This window comes from Neofelis nebulosa, chromosome 10 (genome assembly GCF_028018385.1).
Source record: "Neofelis nebulosa isolate mNeoNeb1 chromosome 10, mNeoNeb1.pri, whole genome shotgun sequence".
Taxonomy (NCBI): domain Eukaryota; kingdom Metazoa; phylum Chordata; class Mammalia; order Carnivora; family Felidae; genus Neofelis; species Neofelis nebulosa.
In genome coordinates this window covers 103,749,050-103,768,363 of record NC_080791.1, presented here as the reverse complement: position 1 = coordinate 103,768,363, position 19,314 = coordinate 103,749,050, and the positions used below count along the sequence as shown (strand labels likewise).

Here is a 19,314-nt window from a genome sequence, read left to right as displayed (position 1 = left end):
TATGAGTGAAATCATATAATATCTGTCTTTCTCTGGCTGACTTATATTGCTTAACATTTTTTTAAAAAGCTTTCAGTCTAGTGCTTTTCATGTTATTCTAGGCTCATGAGTGTATGCATGTGCAAGTGTGTTTGCATCAAAACAAATCACAGGTTTCCTTGGATCCTCTCTAGTTGCCAATGAGACTTCCAGGTTTTAGAATAAGGTAAAGCGGGGGTGTCTGGGTGGCTCAGTAGGTTAAGTGTCCAACTTTGGCTCAGGTCATGATCCTGCTGTTTGTGGTTCGAGCCCTACGTCGGGCTCTGTGCTGACAGCTCAGAGCCTAGAGCCTGCTTCAGATTCTGTGTCTCCCTCTCTCTCTGACCCTCCCCCACCCTCACTCTGTCTCTCTATCTCTCTCAAAAATAAATACACATTAAAAAACTTAGAATAATGTAAAGCAGAAAGAACTACTCTTAGAAAAGGAGATATAAATGAACAACTCAGGAAACAGATGCTGGTGAGGATGTGGAGAAACGGGGAACCCTCTTGCACTGTTAATGGGAATGAAAACTGGTGCAGCTGCACTGGGAAACAGTGGGGAGGTTCCTCAAAAAATTAAAAATAGAACTGCCCTATGACCCAGCAATAGCTACTAGAAATTTATGCAAGGGATACAGGAGGGCTGATTCATAGGGGCACATGTACCCCAATGTTTATAGCAGCACTTTCAACAATAGCCAATTTATGGAAAGAGCCTAAATGTCCATCAACTGATGAATGGATAAAGAAGATGTGGTTTATATATACAATGGAATATTACTTGGCAATGAGAAAGAATTAAATCCTGCTATTTGCAGCAATGTGGATGGAACTGGAAGGTATTATGCTGAGTGTAATAAGTCAGTCAGAGCAGGACAGATATCATATGTTTTCACTCATATGTGGATCTTGAGAAACTGAACAGAAGACCATGGGGAAGGGAAGGGGAAAAAATAGATACAGAGAGGGAGGGAGGCAAACCACAAGAGACTCTTAAATACAGAGAACAAACTAAGGGTGGATAGGGAGTGGGGGAGAGGGAAAATGGGTGATGGGAATTGAGAAGGGCACTTGTTGGGATGAGCACCAGGTGTTGTATGTAAGCCAATTTGACAATAAATTATATTCATAAAAAATAAATGAATTTTTAAAAAGGAGATATAGGTTCTAATTCCACCTCTCCTGTCAAACAGCTGTACAGACTTTCACTATCTCTCTCTTTGGCTTTAGTTTCATCATTTATAATGGGAAAAGGCTAGCTTAAATGGTTTTGACTTCTATTATTTTAAGTATATCTTCAGAGTTTTCTGGACATCCATGCAGCATTTAAAATAGCACAGGTCCAGGGGCACTTGGATGGCTCAGTTGGTTAAGCATCTGACTCTTGATTTCAGGTTAAGGTCATGATCTCTTGGTTGTGAAATTGAGCCCCACATGGGTTCAGTGCTGGGTGTGGAGCTTGCTTGGGATTTTCTCTCCCCACCCATCTCTCTGCCCCTTCCCCCGTCTCTCTCAAAAAATAAAAATAAAATGAAATAAAATCTTCAAAATAGTACAGATCCAATGATCTTGGAATTAGGGCAAGTTTATAGTAAATATGTTATAAGTCTTTATTGAGCCAGTCAAATATTTACTGTGTACCTATAAAGTGTCAACACTGCAACAGATGAGAAGAAAAATGTGATGGAAGCAGAAAACACATTTCTTTTCCTACAAGTTCATCTTTCTGGGTTTTCTTTATCATACCCTACAAAGTCATCTGAACTGAAAATACCCTCTGCACCTCAGTTATATAATTTATTTGGGAGTTACCACATTAGAGCTTCATTCTACTTTATCTTGGTATGTGGCTTTAACCTCGTTAAAAGGCAAGCAGACCTTCGGCGGGGGGAGGGGGGCAGGGGAGGGCGTGAAGAAATCTTTTTACAGTGATTTTCAGAATTCAGATTCCACATATCCAGTCTTGTCTAATCAGTCAGGATGGGGAAAGGATCATATCTGTTGCAGCTATGCCTATAATATGGTCCTGTGGATTGCTCAGACCCTTTCTCAAGTTCTTTTACCACATTCAGGAAAGAGAAGCAGCTGTGCAGTCAAAGAACTGGGGATTTAAAGCTTGGTTTGGTCACTTAAGTGCTTTAGCTGTTATAACCTCAATGAGCTTCTGGTCTGTGCCTTTCCAAATTATTGTAGATTGAACTCATTCAGCAAATACTATTTTAGGTTTACTATGTGCCAGGAACTATACAGGGCACTGAGCTTATAATGTCTTCCCAGACTTTATAGTTAAGGCTGTAGACAGAGCAAGCCAGCAAACAAAAGGAAGCACACAGTGTGATGAATTAAGTCAATATATTGCTGAAAATTATTGGCAATAACACCAGCAAAGGGTATATGGTTAATGTAGCCATTGTTGTGTACAAGTACGTGCACCTGGCTTTAAGCAGCATGTGCAGTGGAGAACAAACTCTAGATTAGGGATGGAGAGACTGGGATTCAAATCCTTATACAGGGCTGATCATTTGTCAAGCAATAAGAATTATTTCTTTTTCTCTCCAATACTTGATGTAACTTACTTCTTTTAATCCTCACGATCTGTGAAGTGGTCAGTACTATCATTGTCTTGGTTTTGCGGTTGAGGGAAATGAAAAGAGATTTAAGAGTGATGTGTTGGCTTGCCCAAGACCGCACAGCCTGCAGGTGGGTATACGGGGTTAGAGATGGACTCTGGCTGACATCAGAGCCCTGCTTAATACCCACAGATAAGGTAGCAGATGTAGGACTGCTGTGTCATTTCAAAAATGCTATCAAAGTAGTGGTGGTGGCTCTCAGACCATGCAAACTATTATATATATATCATATATATCCATATAAAATATGATGTGTAATATATTCATATAAAATATGATGTGTAATATATTCATATAATACACATTATATGTACTTTTTATTATAGAGACATTTAACACATGTCATATACTCTACTTCTGTATCTTTATCTCCAGGTAATTCAGATCAAGATAAGCAGGTTATTGATGTAGTAATCATACAAAATGATTGATAATTCACTTTTATCACACTCTAAAAGTGTAATCGATGTATACTATAGACTCCTGGGTTGAAATGGGGAAGAATCGTGGTGTAACTTATTAACACATTCCTTTGATGTGACTGTGAATGTGAGAAAAAAAAGGGGGCAAGGAATAGGTGGCCATTTATGGGCTTTCTCCCCACTGCACTGCACAATGAATGGTGCTGTTACATCTCAGGGGTGCAAGTACTTCTAAACCTACCCATCTTCACTCAAATCAGTAATAACTTTCCTCCCAGCTCTCAAAGCAACTGTCTGGTCTCCCTTCTCAGTTCCTTTTCACTCCTATCCAGCTTCCACACCTGCTTCCACACAGCAACACTGCTCTGTTATATTGTTAAACACATATTTGACAACTAGTTCCCTGTTTACAAAGAAATAATTAAAATTTTAAAAACAGACAGAAACAAAACTTTCATATTTTCCCTCTTGCCCATGGGAGAAAGGTCAAACCCCTTAGCATGGTATTTACCCAGAAAATATTTATTGAGCACCCACTATGTGCCAGGTACAGCTCTAGGTGCTAGGGATATTTCAATGAACAAAAAACACAAAAATTCCTACAAATCCTGGTTTTCCTAAGCTTACAATCTAAGGGAGACAGACAATCAGTATCAACAACCAATCGATTCTATGCAGTGGGAGAAGGTGATGCATCCTATCAAAAGAACAGAGCAGGGTAAAGTGGAACAAAAGTTCAGAAATGGAAAGAAGGTTGAAATTAAATAGGAATATGCATTACATATTTGCAATTATATATACAGCATATGCAATTATATACCTAGCATATGCAGTTGTATACACATATATTTATGAAACAAATGTTTTGCCATCTTTGCTTTGAGTTTCAAAGATCTTCCACAATTTTCCCACCTCTCACTGTCTCTCAAAACTAGACTCCTGTTATGCTCTCTTAACCCTGTTCACACTGCACTCCTGCCATGCTGACATTTTTAAAGTATCCCAAGTACTATGCTCTCCTCTGCTTTTGCAAATGCTTTTCCTGAACCAACTGTCACCCAACCCCCTCACACACCAGATTTTCATCCTGGTAACCCCATACTCACTGTTGGAACCCTCATGTGTTGCAACACATCTCTCAGAAGCTTCCACCTGCTATGCCCAACATCCAGGACACTATACAATACTTCTCTTGGGCACACCTATCACATTGTGCTGTGGTTTATCTGCTTTCTGTTTGTCCCATATATTATGTTGAACATTTTGAACCTGATAATAATGTTTTATTATTTTTTACATCATCTACAGTTAGGTCTATCAAACCTGGTGCAACGTTTGTGATCAGTTGATAATATTTGTACAGAATGAACACTGGCAATTCAGTGTTGAACTTTTATTTTTAACTCCTTTCTTTAATCTCTAAAGGGGATGCCAGTGTTTTACACCTCTATGTGCTTCATTCCACTGATTAAAGGAGAAAAAACACCTTGACCCCATAAAATCTGGTCAGAACAAACTATGATGATAAGAAACACAGAATTGCCTCTCTGTGGTATTTCAATTTCTGACATATTTATTTTATTAAAAAAAAGAAAAAAGCATAAATCTGAGTGGCCCAAGAATCCAACCACAATGCTTGGAAACAAGTGGGAAAAAAAGGAGTATTTGGTGCAAGTTGTATTAATAACTTCCTTCAGTAAAGTGGTGACATTGTCAATGAAGGTGGTGATCCAGATAATGCAAAATTGCCAGTCTAATCTGGGCCTGTCAGTTTTGCATGAACAGTGCATCAGATTAGGATGATAATGATCTCCACAAAAGACCCAATAAATGCTGTAGAGGGGGATTTGATGTTGGAAAGAGGTAGAACACCTGCTTTCCAGCGTCTCTTGTGACTCAGGGAGTCTATGATTCCGTGACAGAACAAAGCGGTTTCTTCATCTGGATTTTCACTCCCCAGGAATCTCATTTTGGGGCCTGCAGGCAGCAAAGGGAAGATACATGGCCATGGGAAGGAACATCAGCATAACAACCGACTTCATCCTTTTGGGATTTTCAGAGCATCCAGAGCTTCAGGCTTTCCTCTTTGTGTTGTTTCTGGGGATCTATTCTGTGACTCTGACTTGGAACCTGGGCCTTGTTGTCTTGATCAGGATGGAGTCATGCCTGCACTCCCCCATGTATTTCTTCCTTGGAAACTTGTCCTTTGTTGACATCTCATACACGTCCTCCATCACCCCCAAGATGCTCCGTGACTTCTTCAAGCAGCAGAAGACCATCTCCTTTGTGGGATGTGCTACTCAGTTTTTCTTCTTCATCAGCATGGGGGCCACTGAATGCTGTCTCCTGGCGGCCATGGCATATGACCGCTATGCTGCTATTTCCACCCCTCTGTTCTACGCAGCCTTCATGTCACCCACCATGTGTGTGGGGATGGTCATTACAGCATACACTGGAGGGTTCCTCATGGGATTGGTCCAAACAAGCTCCATATTCCAGCTGTATTTCTGTGGGCCACGAGTCATTAAACACTTTTTCTGTGACCTGCCACCTCTGCTAGACTTGTCTTGTTCTAGTACCTTCCTCAGCCAGGTAGTGAACTTTCTTGTTGTGTGTGCAGTTGGTGGGACATCAGCTCTTGTTGTCCTGGTGTCCTATTGCTACATCATTGCTGCTGTCATGAAGATCCATTCAACCCAAGGGCGGATGAAGGCTTTCAACACCTGTGCCTCTCATCTGACCACAGTGATTCTCTTCTATGGCTCTGGTCTCTTCTCATATCTCCATTCTAGTGCTGGCTACTCACAGGACCAAGAGAAGGTGGTGTCCATGCTCTATGGAGCTGTGATTCCCATGCTGAATCCCATCATATACAGTTTGCGAAACAAGGAGATCAAAGATGCATTGAAAAAACTCAAGAACCAGAAGAAGCAGATGTTCCCTCTGTGTCTTATGGTTCTCTAAGTTAAAAAAATCTTAAATTGGGGCACCTGGGTGGCTCAGTTGGTTAAGCATCCAACTCTTGGTTTCAGCTCAGGTCATGATCTCATGATCATGTGAGTACAAGCCCCACATTTGGCTCTGTCAGCACAGAGCCTGCTTGGGATTCTCTCTCTCTCTCTCTCTCTCTCTCTCTCTCTCTCTCTCTGTTTCTCCCCCACTCAAGCTCACTCTTTCTCTCTCTCAAAAATAAATAGACTTAAAAGAAGTTTGCTAAAAAAATCAAGTTTTGCTATATGTAAATAGGCATTATAATAAATGGGTTACAGAATGTAAGTAATAAATTAAAGAAGTTATGTCAAGCAAGATCCCCAACCTACATGTCTGTTGCACAATTAGGCTCAACAAAGGTTTTTCTTCCCTTTACCTTTCTTGTCATGGACTGATATGGTTTCAATTTAGGTCACTTGCAATAGAAAATAAATATGCTTTTGGATGACATTCTTTAGCTTTATGACATCAGATGCTGGGTCCAGAATGCCATATCTTAGAGCTGGTTAGATCATAATTCCAGGACCACAAGCATCCACCACAGACCTCTTTACAATATAACACTGCTCATACCAATCCATTCATTACTTGGGACAAATTTTCTGTTCCCCTTGCCCTTGATTTGTACCTATCCAATGGTTGATACTGAACAGGAAGTCTGACTCTGGTTTAGGAACCTGAGAGCCCTAAATAGTTGTGTCTATCAATGACTGTTCAGAGCCAAGAGAAAATAGGGTACCTATAAACTATGTCTGAGATGAACCAGTGGTCACATGTGTGGGGTCATGAAGTCCACTGGGCCAGAAATAGGAGCTCAAATCAGCAGATCCAAAGTTGGGAAGTCACAGTGAGCAAAAACCAAACATAAGGTTAGGTGAGAAACTCTAAAGGAGAGTAGGGTCCCATATGCTTCATTTTCGTGACTGAAGCCTCCTAGTGACTGGGTGGGACCACTTGGTTTAAGGAACAGGATCAGGGAAGAGAGACTTCCCCTGGAAATTCTAATTCTGCATCTGTTCCCTGGACAGTTCTCACTCTTGGCCCTGTATGGATATTTCCTCTCTGTCCTCACCCCATCCCCAACTTACTTTCACTTTGTGTTCTAGAGTTTGTATATTGTCTCCCACCTCTCTGGAATTTGACCACAGCCTGTCCCACAGATCTGACATCCTTGCTTTCATTTTTATGCATTATCTCAGAAGGAACCCCACTCCAGGACATGAGATAGGACAGCCAAGTCAGTGAGTTTGCAGCAGAAATAAATGTGGATTTTAAATGGCCTGTGATCCTATTTTACAAGATGGTTCTTGAGCAAAGGACAAAGATTTCTGAAGTCCTGCTTCTTTAATGGTTGTGGATATAAGTCATGGTGAATAATGACAGCCATCCCTAAGCCATATCAACTTTGGCTATAACTAGTTTGCCTCTTTCTTTCTTTCTTTCTTTCTTTCTTTCTTTCTTTCTTTCTTTCTTTCTTTCTTCTTTCTTTTGTTTAATATTTATTATTTTTGAGAGAGAGAGACAGAGACAGAGACAGACAGCAAGCAGGAGAGGGGCAGAGAGAGAGGGAGACACAGAATCGGAAGCAGGCTCCAGGCTCTGAGCTGTCAGCACAGAGCCCAACGCGGGGCTCAAACTCCCAGACCGCGAGATCGTGACCTGAGCTGAAGTCGACTATTTAACCAGGCACCCCAAAGCTGGCTTTGCTTCGCTCCTTCTTTCAATTCATGCTGCTATTTGATCTATTCTCTGACCACTTGGATTATTTGTAAAGGGTTCCTTGATCTGATCTTTGACTCCTCCAAACCAGGTTAAGAGTTACTGCAATGTGTTCCCATAGCATTCTCTATTTCATCTATCAGCACCTATGACACTTTATTACTTTTCCTTGTTTAGTTATATGTCTTCTCCCTGAGTTGTTAACTTTCTGTCTAAACTGCTCTCACACAACTGGGGAAAATTATGTGCTTAATACATATTCATTTAATGAATGAATAAAATTCAAATGCACTTGGCAGATGATTTTGAGATTTTATGCCAAAGGAAGGGAATTAACACTTATCGGATGCTTATTATATGCCAGGCATTGTGCCCAGCAGTTTTTTAAAATTCTGTTTCAGTTCTATAGCTTACACACAAATTCCTTGCTGGAGAAAAAAAAAAAAATGAAAACACTATGGGTAAGAAAATGCCTCCTTTGACCGTAATTCTCAGTTTCAATTCCTTCCTGCTCCCCCCAAGAGGTAATGACTGTTTATGTTGGTATGTAAATTGACAGTTTTTCTGTCTATGTGTTAACATTCATATATGTACCCCTATGTAATACCGCTTTATGTGGCTCTGTGTGTATTTACATAAATGGTATTGTACTGAATGATCCTTCCATACCCTGCTTGCTTTTTCACTCAACATGATTTCTTGGAGCTCTTTCCATGCTATACATATAACTCTACCTCAGTCTTAAATTATTTCATAGAATTGTCACACCAAAATTTATGTACCTATTGTGCATTGATGGGCATTTAGGTGGTTTCCAGTTTTTGCTAGTTTATTACGAACAGTGTTGCAATATATGAGTTGTATATACCTCTTCGTGCTAATACCCAATTTTTCTGGTAGAAACAGAGAAGTTGAATTGCTATTAATAGGGTTTGTGCATATATATGTTATACACACACATACTATATATATATATATATATATATATATATATATATATATAATTTAAATTCAAATTAGTTAACATACAATGTAGTATTGGCTTCAAGGGTAGAACCCATTGATTAATCTCTTACATATGACACCCAGTGCTCATCCCCAAAAGTGCCCTCCATCACCCATTTATCCCCCATCAACCTCCATTCCATCCACCTCCCCTCCAGCAACCCTCAGTTCGTTCTCTGTATTTAAGAATCTCTTATGGTTTGCCTCCCTTTTGGTTTTTGTCTTATTTTTCCTTCCCTTTCCCTATGTTCATCTGTTTTGTTTCTTAAATTCCACATATAAGTGAAATCACATGGTATTTGTCTTTCTCTGACTGACTTCTTTCACTTAGCATAATACACTCTAATTCCATCCACATTATTGCAAATGGCAAGATTTCATTCTTTTGATCTCCCAGTAATATTCCATTATATATATATACATACAAACACACACACACACACACACACACACACACACACACATCTTCTTTGTCCATTCATTGGTCGATGAACATTTGGACTCTTTCCGTAATTGGGCTATTGTTGATAGCGCTGCTATAAACATCAGGGTGCATGTGCCCCTTTGAATCAGCATTTTTATATCCTTTGGACAAGTACCTAGTAGTGTATGGCTCCTTTTTAATATAGAAGGGTTTGTATATTTTTAACTTTTAATAGACACTGCCAAATTCTCTCTAAAGTGGCTGTGATGCTCCTGCCAGCAACCTGCTAGGGCATCTATCTCCTCATACCCTTGATGAAAGATGATATTAACAAAACTTAATTTTTTTCCTACCTGATAACCTCTTTATATGTATTCTGTTAATCCTTAAAATGATCCTACTGGATAAGATTGTTTATTGTTTTCATTCACATACAATGTACTATATACTACCTAAAGACTCTTTATACACACTCTCAGCAGTTCTCACAACCACATATGAGATAGGGGTCTTAACCATTTTTATCCAGGAAATAAAATATGTAAGGCTCAGGAAGGAGGTCAAGTAACATACCCAAAGGCACACACTAACAAGTTAGGGAGATCCTAAGTACATATCTACATGACAGTAAAGACCATTAATTGAAAATACACCTTCTCATATGTATGCTTGGCATTGCCCAGAAAACTAAAACAAATTCTGTCAAAAACTGACTATTTTCTCAAGTCATGCATAATTTAAGTGCAAAAAAAGAAAGGAGAACTGACTTCTGTTAAATAGTTAGGCCTAGTTTCGGTAAGATCATCACTTATGTTATATACCAGGAGTGACGACCTTCATTTAGAACAGCATTCTTCAAAAATGGATTTCTAGGTGGAACAGTTTTATAAACGGAATTATCACACGTGACCATGAAACAAGGGAGAAACTAAAATATTAAAACAAAAACAGAATGGAATTAATAATGAATTTGTAATGCCTTTCAAAGGTAGAAGTAGTGATGAGGCTCCCTCCCAACTTAGAGCATTTGCATCTAGGTTCAGATAAAGAAATATTCAGCTGTGCTGTGGTCTCAGGGGAGGGACAACAGTCTTGAGAGCAATATCAAGACACTGGGGTCAGGGGATAATAAAGGAGGAAGATTGATGTTTTAAAATCTAGCCCTGGATTAAGCCAGTTAAGAAGAGAGACAACATTGTATCACCACCCACAATGAATTGTTTATACTGGAGGACTCTAGAAGAAATAGACTAACAACCACCTTCCTAGCAACAATTTTTCTGTATTCCCCCTATCAACAGGGTGAACTGTATCACTGAACAAGGAAACATGAACTCTGGCTACCTTGGCTGCTAAGAAATTCTGAGCAAAATCTGTGACCCATCTGTAGGAAGAATTTAAGTCATCTGGCATGCACTTTTATTCTTATTCCTGGCTCTCCTCTGCATCCCAAACTTGTGTCTCTTACCATTCTTTATTACCATGCGTATTTTATATATCTTTGCAAACTGCTTGCTCAAATATTTGGGAGCAAAAGAGAATATAAAAATGTCCAAGAGTTGGGGCGCCTGGGTGGCTGAGTCAGTCAAACATCTGACTTTGGCTCAGGTCATGATCTCATGGTCCATGAGTTCAAGCCCTGCATCAGACTCTGTGCTGACAGCTCGGAGCCTGGGGCCTGCTTCGGATTCTATGTCTCCTTCTCTCTCTGTCCCTTCCCTGCTTGTGCGCTCTCTCTCTCTCTCTCTCTCTTTCAAAAATAAATAAACATTTAAAAAGAAAAAAAGAAAAAAAATGCCCAAGAGTTTGCTTTACACACCAGGTTGGTGTGTTTGGAAGTGAATTGGTCACGTAGGCTGCTGATCTCTCTAACTTCTGCTCCAGTCCCACCCATCCCCCTACTCTGTAGTCCTCCTGGACTTCTCCCCATCATTCTCCCAGTTTTGCCTCTGTCTCTGTCTCTCTCTGCCTCTCTGTATCTCTCTCTCTGTCTTGGAGGACCACCCTGACCCCCTAGTCCAAGTTGAGGCCCGCTAGTATGTTCTCTTAGCACTCCAAGCTTCCTTTCCATACCCTTCATCACTGTTCCATGTCTGTCTTCTGATTTGACTACAGTCTGCATGCCTGACACACCCTGTGTGCACAATAAATTTTTGTGAGGATGCTAATACTCAGGCCACATCCCAGAAAGCCTTTAGAGAGCTGTAAGTGACCTACCAGTGGCTAACCCATTCCACTCCCCGCTTTTCACAAACAAAGACTTGAAGCTCTGGGGGGGTGGAGTCCTTTGCTAATGGCTCACAGCTGTAGGGTGAAAGCGTCCCTTTTCCAGCCCCACAGCCCTTCCCTGTGGTTCCACAACAGCTGGCAGCTGCCTGTCAGCAGCTTCTCAGCCAGGAGGTAGAAACTTGCTCTAAGGGAGACCGAGGTGTGGGCTTCGGTCTGGCAGCTCTGAGTCCTGTTTTCGGGGAAATCACACCACTTCAGCTCTGCTGCAGGAATTTTGGGGCCAGGGACACTTTCCTCCTTCCTTTCATAATTATAATGCCTCAGTGCAAGAAATTGGAGAAGAGACATGTGGCCTGGCTGTTTGCAAACCATGTTCCAGGGGATCCCAGGGATCCTGCACAGGCCTTTTCCAAGAGGTGGGGAGGAGATGAAGCCACTGAGCTCTGGGCCCCGGCCGTTGTTCAATCCACAATCCATCAAGGCAGCTTCTTTCTTTCTTTCTTTCTTTCTTTCTTTCTTTCTTTCTTACATGTTTTATTATTTTTTTAAGTTTATTTATTTATTTTGAGACAGAGAGAGAGAGCACGCACAAGTAGGGGAGTGGCAGAGAGAGAGAGAAAGAGAGAGGGAGAGAGAGAATCCCAAGCAGGCTCTGCACTGTCAGCACAGAGCCCGATGTGGGGCTCAAACTCACGAACCGTGAGATCATGACGTGAGCCAAAGTCAGATGTTTAACCCACTGAGCCACCCAGGCACCCCTTGTACATGTTTTAAATATTAGCTTCCATGTAAACTTGCATTTGAAAGTATGTTTCCATTGGTAATATTATATTTATAATTCGTGGATTTAAGGGGCGCCTGGGGAGCTCAGTGGGTTGAGTGTCTGACTTCAGCTCAAGTCATGATCTCACAGTTTGTCGGTTCGAGTCCCACGCTGGGCTCTGTTTTGACAGCTCAGAGCCTGGAGCCTGCTTCAGATTCTGTGTGTGTGTGTCTCTCTCTCTACCCCTCCTTGTGCTCTGTCTCTCTCTGCCTCTCAAAAATGAATTAACATTAGAAAAAAAAAAAAAACAACTTTTTTTAATCCATGAACTTAATACAGTCCTCTAACTTTGTGAATGAAGAGGTGACAGGCCAAGGAAGAGAGGCGATAACAAGACTGATTTTTAAGCTTAAGTCTCCTGACTCCTGGTGCCTCGACTGTGCACTTTTCTTTACACACACACACTCACACAAACATATACACTCACACACGCACACTCACATACATTCACACATACACACACACTCACAATACTCTTTCACACGCACACTCATACACAATCACATAACTTATAAATACACACACCAGGGAGGTGAAGGGAAGTGAAGGGAAGGGGGGCAGAGATGGCTACCGGATGTTAACATCCTGCTACCAGTAAAGTTGGTCTCAAGCCTTTCTCTACCCTGGACCCCAGGGTGCCTCATCTTTCCTTCTCTCCATCCTACTTGTGCAGTGACCAGCTCTCCTTCCCTCTCCCCACTCTAAGCAAAAGTTCTGTTGTGGTCACTTTGTGAGACCAGCCGTCCTTCATCTTTGGGGGGGTGCGGGGAGAGGGAAAGGCAGGGCACTCCTGGACCCTGTGCTCTTCCAGGGGAAACAGCGTTGCTCCTTCTGGAGAAAGGACTTGGGTGAAGGAGTTCTGTCACGGGGAGGAGGGGTGTGATAGCAGGCAAGTTTGCTTCCCAGGGCCTGACACCACGGTTCGTGCGTGGCCGCCCACTCTGTCTGTGGGGAATCAACCACTCAGAATAACCACGACGGGGCAGAAGGTGGCTGGCCAAGCTGAGTCAACCTGGGTGGCATTCCGCCCCCCTTAGGTACACAGGCAAAGATACATTTCTCCAAACACAAAGATTCAAGTTCAAAACCAAGAAAAGGAAATATTTGAGTGCCAGAAAGAGAACTCGTAATCAGAGCAGTTGGCGGGAGGAGAAGCGCCGTGGCTAAGGGGCTTTCTGACCCAGCTGCCCACCTCCGAGCAGGGGTACTGGGGCATTAAAGACTGTGGGAGGTGATCCAGGCCACTGGGTTGGTGCACAATGTTCAAGGGGGTGGGGAGGCGGTGCTGGGAATCAAGAGATGCGGTCTGTCTCCGCCACCACCTGTGAGACTGCCACCCGCTTGCCTGTGAAAATGGTTGTGATGCTTGCCATCTTCCAAGAGATATCAGAAGCCTGGGCCTGTGTTCACACAAATGTGGGGACTGCCTTCACACAGATGGCAAACCGAGAAATGAACCTAAACGCCGGTCCAGTAGGAGTATCAGGCCTCAGCAGAGACAGACTGAAAACCGCCCGGGAGAGACTCCTTCCCAAGCCAGAGCAAACTAGCCTCCCTCAGCAAGCCCCAGAGGGAAAGCGGTTCAGGAGTCCTAAGTTACAAACCACACGAGGAAACAAGCCAGCAACAAGAGGAAGTAGCAGCAGGAACAACAAGGAGGCAAATGTACATGCCGTGACCCATATGGGACAGAACATTCCCAACATTTATGAGTCAAAGATCACCACTGTGGCTTTCAGCCAAAGCAAGGTAATTGAATTGCAGAGCCATGGACTATTATGCGTCATTCAGATGTGGCAAAGGAGCTCCACAAACCGTTTCTTTACAGATGCAGAAACAGAGATTCAGAGAGGGGAAATGACTTGTCTGAGGCCACCAGCAGGTTAGCAGCAGATGAGGAACAGAATCCAAACTCCAGAGCTAGCCCTGTGCCACTTTTGCTGCTGCACGATGCCCTAGTTTCCCAGGTAGGCATGAAAATCGTAGCTTCAAGAGAGGACCAGGAGAAAGGAGGGACAGAAAGACCTTCTCAAGACCTGGGAAGCCCCAGAACCAAGGACCCGGCTGTCATTAGCCAAGCTCAGATTTGGCTGTGTGATAACTAGAAATTTTAAATAAACCCCATTCTATCTTTTGTTTTGCATTCTGCTGACCTGTTTCTCTTTCCTCTTCTTCTTCTCCCTTCCTTAGTCCTTGTCCTGACTGTCAGCATGATAGAATTATCATCAGAATTGGGGCAGGTCAGTTCTGATAGTTTCTCCCTCCTGCCCACTCTCCAGTCAGGCCCTGCTTGTGCACTGTGTATAAGGATCAAGGAGAGGGGAAAGGGAGAGGGGAGTGGGGAGACCTGATACCTTCAGGCCAGCCTCACTAGCTGCAGGTACTTGGCAGGGATGGGGGTGAAGGGGAGTATGGAAGTTCACATGGGTTCAGCCTTACAGGGCCCAAGCTTTAAACACCAGCTCAGACATAAATAAGGCAACAGCTCTTGACCCATACAAGCATCCCCTCGGGCTTTCAGAATTCATTTGTTATGTAGGACACTAGGCTCACACAATCCCTGATTCACCCAGGATATAATTGTAGATCAGAAAACCAAATTATTCTACAGTAAGAACTAATAGCACACAGTAGGTCCAGAGTAAGTGCTCAAAAATATTGGTAGAAAGTGAAATAAAAGTCCTATGATAATGTTGCTCTGGCTTGAATACTCATTCCCAGCCATTTGTGGCCTGATTTTCCAGAGACGTGTTTGAGAGTTATTGTCACCTTTGTCTGCTTTATTTATTTACTCATCCGATAGTAACAAATATTGGTTGAGCACCTGCTATGTACCAGATACTGCACTAGATCCTGTAATACAACAAGAAGCAAAAGGACACAGTGTCTTCCCATAAAGAGTTCACAGTTTCCTAGAGATAACTAGAGGATGACCAGAGGCCAAACAAAAAGGTCATTAAAGTATACAGTGACAGGGGTGCCTGGGTGGCTCAGTGGGTTAAGCATCCGATTTTGGCTCAGGTCATGATCTCACAGTTCATAGGTTTGAGCCCCGCATCGGGCTCTGTGCTGACAGCTCAGAGCCTGAAACCTGCTTCTGCTTCTGTGTCTCCCATTCTCTCTGCCCCTCCCCGACTTATGCCCTGTCTCTGTCTCTCTCTTTTTCTCTCTCTCAAAAATAAAATAAAAACATTAATGCTCTACATTAATTAAAGTTTCATTGGGAGGTACAATCCTAGGGCAGCCAAGGTAAAGGGGCAAGGAAACTAAGGCAGGGATGGAGACAAAGCAAACTAAGGGGGTATGTTACTGAGCTGATCACAGCTTAAGGAAAGACACAATTGTTTAATCATGCGTATGTCTTTAGACAGACCACATGAAGCTCCCTGTCCTCCAAACAGTCCAGTGGAAGGAAGAGAAAGTGATTTGTCAGATCCCACCTATCTCTTGTCACTAATGCATTCATGTTCACTGGCACATGGAATGAAGTCTTCTGTACTTCTGAGTTGCATTTTCCAGATTTTCTGGCCAACTATTGGAGAAGCCATATCCCATGGCCATGGCCCAGTGCTTTAGCTGAGCTCAAAAGTGAAGAAGGAGCCAAAGTCTCTTAGGGTCCAGTAGTGTTTAGGGTCTCCAGATACAATATAGCATGTCACAAGACAGCTCTGTGCTTTGAGTTTGCCTCCACGACACCCGCTAATAAACATACATGGTTAGAAATTTCTTGGGCACCTGGGTGCCTCAGTCGGTTGAGCATCCAACTTCGGTTCAGGTCATGATCTCGTGGTAGACTAGTTGGAGCCCCGCATTGGGCTCTGTGCTGACAGCTCAGAGCCTGGAGCCTGCTTCGGATTCTGTGTCTCCCTGTCTCTCTGCCCCTCCCTAGTTCGTGTCTGTCTCTGTCTCAAAAATAAACATAAACATTAAAAAAAATTCTTACATATTTCCACCCTTCAACCTTCCCTGCCCCGATCCCTAGTAAACCCTATTCTACTTTCTGTCTCTATGAATCTGCTTATTCCAGGAACCTCATGTAAGTGAAATCATACAGTATTTGTCCTTTGGTGTCTGTCTAGTCCCAGTGTTGACAGGCCTCAAAATGCTGGCATAAAATAATTGCTGGGATGTGGACTCTTACATTGGATTTCCCTCCTAAATGGGATGTCTTGGCCTGTTTGCTCCATCATCTCAGAGCCTGTAGGTCTCTGCCAATGACTGTTCTGGAATCTCATGAATAGAGTTCTAAGACTGCAAGTTTCTTACTATATTTGTTTTTTTATTCACTTATTTCTCCAACAAATATTTACTGACCTACTATGTGTCAGATGCTCTTCTAGGGAAGACTGGTATTCGTGTGGTTAGGTTGTTAAAATATTGAAATATATTCCTCTTGTAGGTTAACAGATGCTTTTCCAAACCTGCCAAGTACCCTATCTTCTGTGGTCCCTGCCCCAGAAACCCTGATATTCTCCATGATCCACCAATAAAGGAATAACTGGGCCAATAAGAGGCCTCTAGGACCCTCAAACTATGGTCCTCACCCATTCTGATTAGTCAGTAAACAGAATAGACTTAGCCATACTCCCACAGGACTTTCAGGATGGTGAGCATATAAGCCAACCCCCTTCCCTTGCTTGGATCTGGTATACAGCATCACTGTCAAGATGACCATAACACAAAAGTCTGATCTCAGTCACCAAAGGGTCAAATGGATCAATCTGGGTTCAGTTGAAGAAAAAGCTTTCTGAGAATCAGAATCAGAACCGTCTGTAGGGGTGCCTGGGTGGCTCAGTCGGTTGAGCGTCCGACTTCAGCTCAGGTCACGATCTCACGGTTCGTGAGTTCGAGCCCCTTGTCGGGCTCTGGGCTGATGGCTCAGAGCCTGGAGCCTGCTTCCGATTCTGTGTCTCCCTCTCTCTCTGCCCCTCCCCATTCATGCTCTGTCTCTCTCCGTCTCAAAAATAAATAAACATTAAAAAAAAATTTAAAAAAAAACTGTCTGTAAATAGTAGGTAGGGAACCACTCTGCCCTGGAGGCATCTAAGCAGAGTTTGCATTGTATTGGATTGTAAGGCTGTATTGGAGAAGACTCAAACCTAGGCTGGGAGAGCAGGTCCTTTCCAATTATGGGATTCTATAACTCTAAATTGGGCATCAGTAAACTACAGACCACAGCCAAAATCCAGCCCCCACCCCTGTTTTTGTAAATAAAGATTTATTGGAACACAGCATTTCCATGCATTTATGTATCATCTACTTTTGAACTACAAGGGCAGAATTGAGTAATTACCACAGAGGTCATTTGATTGCAAAGCCTAAAATTTTTTACTCACTAGCCATTTACAGAAAAAGTTTGTCAACCCCATTCTAAAAGACCCTTAGGATGAATTCTTTGACAAAGCAACCAATCACTTCTAATTACCTGTGTCATTAATCCAGATTGGCATGGCTACTAGATTGCTTTCCTTAAAGTGATGCATGTCTTTGTTTAGGATATTAATAAAATATATTCAGGCAATCCCTCTGAGTCAATATGACTTCCCATGCTGTCAAATGGATGAGTAGAAGAAAGTCAAGCTCCTGAGATGCTTTAACATTTCTTTTCTCCCATTTCCATGTGAAAGGTTTGAACTACAGTGTCAACCTGAACATGGCAGCAAGCTCAACAAAGCTGAAAGCAGATACATACTGAGCTCCTACCGAGGTCATAGGGAACTTTTTATGGACGATTGCTTTACATGGATGATTTTACAACTTCATCTGTTACACACAGGTAGATGCTACTGTTTCTGTTTCATAGTAGAGGTGATGGAGGCTTAGGGAGGCTCCCAAACTTGCCCAGTCACATATGGAGCCAGGGTGTTGCCTACATTTCAAGTCTGAGAACTCTGTTTCACATCCATGTGTGTCAGTCCAGAAGGTACTTTGAGTGACTATACAAACCCCAACAAAGTCTAAAGATTGAATGGACCCACAACACAGCCCATGCTCTTAATGTCACATTTAGAGCACCAAAAAAGATAGTAGAGAGACAATAGGAATATTTCAATGGAGGACCCAAACTCCCAAGTCCACATAATTCTGGAAGAACCACCTCACCTAACTTTCCTGTTTTACCTTAACCTATTCATGATTATTTCAAGTAGAAAGAAAAATGTCTCTGTTCAAAGTCATTTGAAGATTGTGTGGTTAAAGAGGGAAAGATTGAATGGTAGACTGGTTTTGTGTTAACAAGTAATGAGACAAATAGAGAAATATAAAATCTGCCAGCAGTTGACTCAGGTCAAATGCCACTCAGTTACTTCTTTTGTTCAGATATTCCTTAAGGAGGAAGTTACATGACAGGAAAGAGTTGAGGACTAAGAATTGAGGACACAGAGAAATCCCACTGTGTTCCAGCCCTGTTATGTGCAAAGCCCTTTGTGTGAAGCTGCTTTCAGCTGAAGGAGAATACAAGAGTACTCTTCATATTAGGCTGATGTCATTAGGAACCCTGAAGGCAGATGGGACGGGAGAATGGGTTGGTCCTAACTGCTCTGTCTTTGCAGAGCTTAGCTTGGAGAGGAGATGGAAAGGGGCGGGGACCTCTAAGGGCTCACTCAGTCACCCAGACTCTTTAAAAGAGCATCAAATTTGGCATTGGCTACTCCAAATATGGTGCCTACAAAGATTGCTTGACAAATAGATGCTCAATAAGTGTTTGTTTAATGGGTGGATGAAACAAGCTTCCATTCGAATGTCCTGGAAAACTGTGCAGGGAAGGATTCAGAGGCAGTCTCAGAGATCAGCAAGAATGGATGGTGTGACTGCTGACTGGTGTCTGCCATGATGTGAAATAAGGAAGCACAGCCTGAAGACAGAGTCAGAATTTGTATCTTCTTAATGCAGTGGAAATGTCATCTTACATCACAGACTGTGTCCCTCAAACCTACATATGGAAATGGCAAAGAAAAAAGAACAGAAAGGGAATAGTTGATGAGGATAAAAAGCACTAGAAAAATCGGAAGAGTGGAGGGAAGAGTGTCAACACAGAAAAGAAGGAAAATG

General features: G+C 42.4%; 1 protein-coding gene across 1 annotated transcript; it reads left to right on the top strand.

Annotated features, from left to right (window-relative positions):
• Positions 1-5,043: 5,043 nt before the first annotated feature.
• Positions 5,044-6,051, top strand: LOC131487898 (olfactory receptor 5A1-like). Its single transcript, XM_058689092.1, has one exon. It carries the CDS (start codon positions 5,075-5,077, stop codon positions 6,035-6,037), a length of 963 nt encoding a protein of 320 aa, XP_058545075.1. The 5' UTR covers positions 5,044-5,074; the 3' UTR covers positions 6,038-6,051.
• The last annotated feature ends 13,263 nt before the right edge of the window (positions 6,052-19,314 follow it).

Coding starts and splice junctions, on each gene's coding strand:
- LOC131487898 (XM_058689092.1), top strand. CDS start 5,075: ATGGCCATGGGAAGGAACATCAGCATAACAACCGACTTCATCCTTTTG.